General features: G+C 51.0%; 1 protein-coding gene across 1 annotated transcript; it reads left to right on the forward strand.

Moving 5' to 3' along the window:
* Positions 1–5,523: 5,523 nt before the first annotated feature.
* Positions 5,524–7,306, forward strand: LOC121497486 (dol-P-Man:Man(7)GlcNAc(2)-PP-Dol alpha-1,6-mannosyltransferase-like). Its single transcript, XM_041767166.1, is given in 2 exon segments — positions 5,524–6,864; positions 6,867–7,306. Coding segments are annotated over 2 exon segments (1,473 nt in total). The 5' UTR covers positions 5,524–5,583; the 3' UTR covers positions 7,059–7,306.
* Positions 7,307–9,447: the final 2,141 nt, after the last annotated feature.

Genomic DNA, 9,447 nt, shown 5'->3' on the forward strand with positions numbered 1-9,447 from the left:
ATCCTAACCCGAACTCTAACCCTAACACTAACCCTAACCAGTACCCCAAGGCTAACCCTAACCCTAATCCTAACACTAACCCTTATCCTTAACCTAACCCTAACACTAACCCTAACCCTTACCCTAACCCTAACCGTCCCGTAACCCTAACCCTAACCCTAACCCATTCCGTAACCCTAAACCTAACCCATCACCTAAACCTAACATTAACCCTAAAACTAACCTGTAACCTAACCCTAAACCGTACCCTCACCCGTTCCCTAACACTAACCCTAACCATCACCCTCCCCCGTACCCTAACACTAACCCGTACCCTAACCCGTACCCTAACCTTAATCCTTACTCTAACCCTAATCCGTACCCTAACCCTAACCTTAAACAATACCCTAACCCTACCCCAACCCCTACCCTAGCCCGTACCCTAAGCCGTACACTAAACCTAAACCTAACCCTAAACCTATTGCTGACCCGTACCCTAACCCTAACCCTAACACTAACCCTAACCCTTACTCTAACCCGTACCCTAACCGTAACCCTAACCCGTACCCTAACGCTAACCCTAAACCTAACCCTACCCTAATGTTAACCCTAACCCATACCATAAACCTTACCCTAAACCTAACCCTAACCCTTACCCTAACCCTAACCCTAACCCTAACCAGTACCCTAACCCTAACCCTAACCCGTAGCCTAACCCTAACCCTAATGCATACCCTTACCTTAACCCTAAACCAAACCAGTACCCTAACCCTAACCCTAACCCTAACGCTAACCAACAGTACCCTAACCCTAACTCGTAACCTAACCCTAACACTCACCCATCCCTAACCATAACCCTGCCCTATACCTAACCCTAACCCTAACCCTATCCCGTACCCTAACACTAACCCTAACCCTAACCAGTACCCTAACACTAACCCTAACCCTAACCCTAATAAGTACCCTAACCCTAACCCTAAACAATACCCTAACCCTAACCATAACCCTAACCCTAACCCTAACCCGTACCTTAACCCTAACCCTAACACTCAGCAGTATCCTAAACCTAACCCTAACCCTAAACCTTTTTTTTTTTTTCTTTTTAAATGAAAACTGAATGCTCATCAACCATAGGTAAAGATTAATGAGACAGTGGCATCTGGTATGTTTGAGATCCTTGATCGAGGAGAGGGACTTCAAGATCTAATTAAGGCCATTGTCATTACTTGTTCTCAAATTTAAAGGAAGGCATTAGAAGAAGGCAGACCCCTTCTCCTCCTGCTTTGCCTCTCCTGCCTTCTCCTGGATTTATCATTCTGAGTGTGCTGTGACGTCCACGGCCTGCAGAAGGTCCTGAAGCCTATTCATGTGGAGCCCAGCCCAGGTATAAGCTGGAGTCTGCTGCTGCCTGCCATTAAATACAGCAACCTCGGTGTCAGCATGTTTGCAACACAGTTCGACACTGGGTCAGGAGGCCAGGGGTTGATGATGGATTTTTAATTTACTTATATATTGATTTTGCTTGCTGGCAAATGTGAGACTTGTAGGGTTCTCAAGCAGCTGCTATAACATCGTCAGGTGATAAGGAACAGGCACCTGGGTCCTCTTGGATCTTAATGTCCCACAGGAGTGGCCCCAAATCTTCTTTGGGGGGCTGGCTCTTTATAGCTTCCTAGCCCTCTCTGGTCGGCCCCCCCCCTTTTTTTTTTTTTTTTTGCAATGCTCACGCTTTTTAATTAGTGCAATGTGCCTAGCATGGCCTGCCATGGTGGCCATCTGTCATGAACCTGATTCTTGGTGCTGACACTTTTAACCCAGTTGTGACAGACACTGGCTGGTCAGAGGTCACACATCCGCTTAGAGAAATCAGATGGGGCTGGCTGCCCCCTCTCCAGGTGGGCAAACAGCAAAAGCCCACTTTAAAAGGGAAAGGAATCGGAAAAAAAAAAGTCTTAAGAGAAATGCCATTCCAAGAGAACAAAGCATCCGTTAAAACCAAAGTGTTGCATATGCTTAAATTATTAGATAAAAACACTGCATTTAAAAATACCTTAAGGGTGCAAATTTCAAGGTGCTTTTTTTTTTATTCAAATAAGTCTCAATTTTAATAAGATCCTCTACATACACATTTGCTACTAAAAATTGAAATAGCACATCAAGAAAATTACAATTTCTGAAAACCAGAAAAATCTACCTTATGCACACCCTCCCCTAATTATACTCTAACCAAACCACCCCAAGTTTTCTGTGTATTCCTTCTGCACAAGTTACTTGGCTTCCGATTTTTTGATGTTAGGTTTTATCTTAATGACTTTAGGCTTCTCAAACACTTAGGCACACTCAACCTAGTAGTGCTTCCTTAGGTCAAATTGAAAAGTGGACATAAACTGAAACCATTCAAATGCAAACTACAGGAACTGAAGTCATTCAAATGAAAACTACAGGAATCCTCACAAACTAATATCAAACTGGAATAGATACAAGACAGTTTTATATCATAGATTATTAAAATATTACAATTTGTCTTAACATAGAACAGCTTTCCCGAGCTGCTGCATAACGATCCTAGAATTATTAATCAGAGGAAATAGTACAAGTTTATTTTTACATAAACATAAGCTTTTTTTTTTTTTTGACATCCACTACAGTTTTATTCGTAAGAGGTGCAAATCTGGAGACAACGTCTAAATGTCTGGTAGCCAGGAAGGGGGGGGGGAACAGACTACAGTGAGCCACTCTGTGGCACATCCCTGGGAGTGGGGAGGTGGGGGAGGGGGCAGAGGCCTTCCTGCCTGAGCAGGGGCTGCCTGCAGCGGCTCTGGGGGCAGACACCTCATCTCCCCCACCCACGGTCTGCGCTTTAGCAGCTGGTTTTCCACTTGCTTGTTCACCCACACACTCACTCGTTCACCGAGTCAACAAATGCTGAGAACCGGCTGATTCCTGGCCTTGAGGACCTGTCGCACCTCCCTGTCCCCTGGAAGCCTAGTCATATGGCTCCTCTGTAGACTGGCCGGTGCTGTGACAGGGCAGCACGCGGTGGTGGCCCCCAAGAGGGCTTTGGCCCGACGGCAGGAAAGGCAGCAGGGAAGCTTCTTCGCAGTGATACAAACCCCCCTCCCCTTTCATGTAAAAAAATAAAACCAAAATTTCTCAGTCAAGAGTGTTACAAAAGCAGATTGACAATTTTTTTTTTTTACAAGAGTGGCACAGATTAAATGTCTTAAAATGTTACAGCGCTATAAGTTTTAGATTTAAAATTCAATCTCGTTTTAATTTCCTGGAGAAGAAGGACTCAGGGGCCTCCACAGCTCACTAGACTAGCCTAGATACAGCTGTCCCTGAAGGAGGATCCAGAGAACAGGAGATTTGCTGAGACTAAACCCCAGCTCCTGTGCTCACTCTGCCCCCCGCCACCCCCCAAGGTGCACCGAGGGCCCCGCATGTGAGCCTGCCCAGCTGCCTCCGGGCATACACGGCAGCGCCAGTCTGTGATTTCTGCGACTCTGTGTTCTGGCCATGGGGCCACCTGTTCCAGCATCAACAGGAGCCTCAGAGAGTACTTGACCTTCCACAGTTGGGCCAGGTCAGGCCCTTCATGGTACAACCTATATGATTTTTGTCAGAACTTACAAGTTTTATCTTTTATGTTCTTATCTTTCATATTTTCTATCTCTGCCCAGTATTGCATTCTGGGGAATTTAGTCTCAGCAAACCTCCCGTTTTTTTTTTTTTTTTATGATATTACGATATTTGTGATTCAGCTTTATTGACCTGACATAATGCAATTTTAATAAAAAATAAAAGTATAGCCCATAAACTAGCTTACATATATTGTTTGGACTCTATGCCACTGGCAACTATAAATATGACTCTTCCTGCTTGGGAAAGGTTTCTGCAGGTTGGTTGACAAACACGGCAAAATGCCAAAGTCCAAGTTCCTGGGCCTTCAAAATTCTGCTTGATCCAAATAGTCTTTCACAATGAGTCCTAAATATTTACCTGGCTGAGAAAAAAGCAGCTGTGACAGATGTTGTGCAAGTGTCTGAAGGGCTGCAGGGCCCCCAAGATGGTCCACATCCAGGAGGGAGACAAGACTCTGGAGACACACGAGGGCTCTGCACTGAATAGTGTTCATTTTTCTAACCAAAGATTTCCAAGTGGGACTCCTAGAACATAAGTCAACTGCAGTGCTGTTTGGAAAGGCAGTTTTCTCAAAAATCTTCTTTGGGATGAGGTAGTTGGTGAAAGCAGTGTGAACCTCATGGGAGAGGCAGAGGGGAGACAGCAGCTGCCCACCGCACTCACTGAAGGAATTCTCCATAAATGCATCACTCTCATCACTGAACATTGTTCAGAGCTCTGCCTAGAGCTTGGTGGAGGCTGAGAAGTGTGACACAGCCGGGATGACAGGACCGATAAATCCCGACTGACCTCTCCCGTGACCATGCTGCTCCAGTGCACACACCCCGCTCTTCGTGCCGTCTCTACTCCAGAGAAGTCAGCAAAGTTTTACCCAAGGGGCCTGAGGGCCTATGGACTCCAAGCCAGTTACTCGGGTCTGCCTTCTAACTGAAAGCAGCCATGGTAACACACAGACAAATGGCCGTGGGCTGTGTTCCAATAAGACTTTATTTACAAAAACAAGTAGCCAGCCCCAGGGCTGTGGTTTGCAGACTCTTGCTCTGGAGCAAAGCAGAACGTATAACCTCTGAACTGCAGTTCAGTTCAGTTCAGTTTTTTTTTTCTTTTTTTTATATTCCCATTTGAATTTTGATGGGAGTAGTTTTACAGGAATAATTTTTAAAGGAAAACTCATTATTATAAGACAGAGGTGTCTATCTGGCAACTTGGTGGTCTTTCCATCTATACAGGTCTTTTATGTCTTTCACTAGAGTTTTATAGTTTGTGTGAAGGTCTTCCACATTTTTTCAGATGACTTTCTAAATGTTACCCTCTTTGCTGTAGTTTGAAATCTTCAGATTATAAGAAAGCCAAAATGCAGAATGGAATTTCTTTTTTAAAGATTTATATTTAAAAAAATAAAAATAAAGATGTATATTTAGTTTGAGAGAGGATGAGAGCAGGAACAGGGGGAGCGGAAGTGGGAGAGGGAGAAGCAGACTGAGTTTTGAGTTAGCACTTCGAGAAGCTGGACTTCATAAAACATTTTATGCCAAAGAGATCTTACCAAAAATCAACCCTCAAAAACCTCCAAGAAAGGACATGGAGTCTACTATATTTAAAATCTAGAGTTCATCTGCAAATCCTATTATATATAAACAAGGTTTGTCTTTGAAAACATTTCTATGGATAACAATTACTACTTTCTAAAAATTTTTTAAATATCAGACATAGAAATCAAGGCGTTCATTAAAACGACTTTGTGTTTTATGACTCTTAGACTCTCATGTACTATTTCCTATGTCTTTGTTATGCCTAATAGTACTAAATTCAACAAGACTATGAACATAATTATGACACATAAAAAAAAAAATGTCCGGCCGCCCTGGGGGCTGCGCTTCGAGGGACGTCGCGGTGGCTGGCGAGGGCCCACGGGCGCTGCTGCCGATGAGCGTGGCAGGCGGGTGAGGCGGGAGAGCCATGGCCGGGAAGAGGACGTTGGGCGCGGGCCGGCAACGCCGGCTGCTGGGGCTGCTGGTGGCTGTCGCCGCCATCCACCTCATCACCTGCCCCTACGCTAAAGTGGAGGAGAGCTTCAACCTGCAGGCCATGCACGACCTGCTTTACCACCGGCTGGACACGGACAAGTACGACCATCTCAAGTTTCCCGGAGTGGTCCCCAGGACCTTCCTCGGGCCCCTGGCCGTGGTGGCGCTCTCCAGCCCTGTGGTCTACGTGCTGTCCCTGCTGGAAGCGCCCAAGTTTTACTCTCAACTAGTAGTCAGGGCTGTCCTTGGACTCGGCGTGATCTTTGGACTCTGGACTTTACAAAAAGAAGTGAGGCGGCAGTTTGGGGCCACGGTGGCCACCATGTTCTGCTGGGTGACGGCCACGCAGTTCCATCTCATGTTCTACTGCACGCGGACGCTCCCCAACGTGCTGGCCCTGCCCGTGGTCCTGCTGGCTCTGGCGGCCTGGCTGCAGCTGAGGTGGGCCCGCTTCATCTGGCTGTCGGCCTTCGCCATCCTCGTGTTCAGAGCCGAGCTGAGCGTCTTCCTGGGCCTCGCGCTGCTGCTCCTGCTTGGCACCCGGAGGCTGACGGTTGCCAAGGCCCTGCGCTGCGCCCTCCCGGCTGGGGCGCTCTGCCTGGGACTGACGGTGGCCGTGGACTCCTGTTTCTGGCGATACCTCGTGTGGCCAGAGGGAAAGGTGCTTTGGTACAACACGGTCCTGAACAAAAGCTCCAACTGGGGCACCTCTCCGCTGCTGTGGTATTTCTACTCGGCCCTGCCCCGCGGCCTGGGCTGCAGCCTGTTCTTCATGCCCCTGGGTGCCGTGGACAGGCGGGCGCTGGCACTGCTGCTCCTGTCTCTGGGCTTTGTGGCCCTGTACTCGCTGCTCCCGCACAAGGAGCTGCGCTTCATTATCTACACCTTCCCCGTGCTCAACATTGTGGCCGCCCGGGGCTGCGCCTGCCTGCTGAACAACTACAGGAAGTCCTGGCTGTATAAAGCAGGCTCCGTGCTGGTGATCAGACACCTCGCGGTGAATGCCACCTATTCGGCCACAGCCCTGTACGTGTCCCACTTCAACTACCCCGGCGGCGTGGCGATGCACAAGCTGCACCAGCTGGTGGCCCCCGGGACAGATGTCGCGCTGCACATCGACGTGGCCGCGGCGCAGACGGGCGTGTCTCGGTTTCTAGAAGTGAACGGTGCCTGGAGGTACGACAAGAGGGAAGACTTGCGGCCGGGTCGGGGCACCTGCTGGCCTACACGCACCTCCTCATGGAGGCGGCCCCCGCGCACCTGGCGCTCTACAGGGACACGCACCGCGTCCTGGCCACTGTCCCAGGCACCACGGGGGTGAGTCTGAACCTCAGCAGGCTGCCCCCCCTCGACATCAACCTGCAGACAAGGCTGGTGCTCCTGGAGAGACGCCGAGGGCCGTCCTGAGGCCTCAGGGCTCCTCGGTGTCCTGGCAGATGGGACCACGTGCGGGACGGTGGGACCCAGGGCTCAGGCGCCGCTCCTCTGCAGCCCCGACCTCGTGGCTGCCCCCCCCCCGCCCAAGGAGCGCACCCCACAGGAGGTCCGTGAGTCCGCAGGAGGACTCTGCGGGCACAGGTGCGCCTGGTCCGTCGCACATGGGGCTCCGGGGATCCAGAGGGGCTGCGAATAAATCTATGTGTTTCCTTAGCGGAGATCGTGCGACGGGTGATACTGCACAGACTCCCGTCTCACAGGTCGTGTTTCAAGTGATGACCTTGGCACCTTTACGCTTTGTTGAAGGAGCACACGTTGGTTATTACGTACTGAGCGCGTCTAATACCAGCGGGCCCGGGGATAGCACACGGGGAGGGTGTGGCTGCGCACGTGCATCACCCCGCACGTACTCAGCTCCCACATGCACGGGCATCATGTGCACTGACATGTGGACACATCACGTGTACTACGATCACACACGTGCTGACACGCACACACACATGTGCACACCTGGCACTCCCCTAAGGAAAGGCCATGTCTCTGGGCCGGTGAGAGCTCTGCCTGTGGCCTGGCCGTGGTCCACTGCAACCAACGAGCAGTGTGTGTGTGGACACAGCCCCGGGGGGACCTCCTGCGGCCTCTCCGGGGTGCGCAGATGGTTCCTGCGGAGCCCGGGTGGCCCCTCCTGCCTGCCAGCTGATGCCTGCGAGCCAGCCCTGCCTCTCCCGTTCCCCTGTCTGTCCGCCGTGTTTATTATTTATGCATCATTGGCATTTAGCACCCGTTTGCGATTCCTCAGCGTGCAAACTTGTCGGTCCGGGTGGTGGCTGGCTCACACCTGATTCCCCGGGCCCCCTCATAGCTGCTTCCCTGCCTGCCGCCAAGGCTCTCGGGCCTCCCCGTCTGCCCGGAGGTCAGCGGCTGAAGGGTCCTGCTTCTTGCGGGGAGCGGCTGTGGACACCGAGGCCGGGGACGTCTGCTCCCGGACCCCTCTGGACGCGCAAGGGGTGGGCATGCCTGCACACGCCTCTGGGACACCCGCAGCTCTGGGTCCCCATCTCTGTGGGGTGTGCTGCCCCCCCGCCTCCTGTCCCCTGAGCGACCAGCCACCGCGGAGTCCGTGTCTGCCAGTTGGCTGCAGGTGCCCCAGGTCCGTGCCCCAGGCCGCAGGTGCACAGGTCGGCCTTGGCTCCGTGGCGTCTCCTCCCCGCGTGGCCCAGGATCTGCCTTCCGCCGCGTGGGGAGGGTGAGCTGCTTCCAGAAGTGGCAGCTGCTCCCAGAGCATGCTCCGGGCATCGCTTCCACCACAGCCCCTCCAAGTGTTGTGACTCGAGTCACTGCTGCCTGGCTTTTCCCTCTTTCCCGTGAAGATGAGCAGACCTGGGATCCCTAGGTGGCGCAGCGGTTTGGCGCCTGCCTTTGGCCCAGGGCGCGATCCAGGAGACCCAGGATCAAATCCCACATCGGGCTCCCGGTGCATGGAGCCTGCTTCTCCATCTGCCTGTGTTTCTGCCTCTCTCTCTTTGTGTGACTATCATAAATAAATTAAAAAAAATAAAAATAAAAATAAAGGTTTTTCCAGTACCCCATCCCTAACCCTGACCCTAACCCTAACCCTAACACGTACCCTAAACCTAACCCTAACCCATACCCTAACCGTACCCTTACAGTAACCCTAACCCTAACCTGTACCCTAACCCTAACCCTAACCCTATCCCTAACCCTCTGCAATACCTTTACCCTAACCCTAACCCTAACACCAACCCTAACCCTAACCCTAACCAGTACCCTAAACCTAACCCTAACCCTAAACCTAACCAGTACCCTAACCCTAACCCTAATCCGTACCCTTATCCTTACCCTAACCCTAACCCTAACACGTACCCTAAACCTAACCCTAACCCATACCCTAAGCCATACACTTACCCTAACCCTAACCCGTTCCCTAACCCGTACCCTAAACCTAACCCTTTCCCATACACTAACCCTAACCCGTACCCAAACCTAACCCTAACCCTCACCCTCAACACTACCCTAACCCTAATCCTAACCCTAACCCTAACCCTAACCCGTCCCACTACCCTAACTCTAACACTAAAACTTACCCTAACCCTAACCCTTACCCGTACCCTAAACCTAACCCTAACCCTAACAGTACGCCTACCTGGTACCCTAACCCAAACCTTAAACCTAACCCTAACCCGTACCCTAACCCGTTCGCAGACCCGGACCGTAACCTGTATTCTAACCCTCAACCTAATCCTAACCCTAACCCTAACACTAACACTAACCCGTACCCTAACCCTAAACCTAACCCTAACCCATACCCTAACCCTAACCCTAACCCTAAACATAACCA

Source organism: Vulpes lagopus, chromosome 8 (assembly GCF_018345385.1).
Source record: "Vulpes lagopus strain Blue_001 chromosome 8, ASM1834538v1, whole genome shotgun sequence".
Taxonomy (NCBI): Eukaryota; Metazoa; Chordata; class Mammalia; order Carnivora; family Canidae; genus Vulpes; species Vulpes lagopus.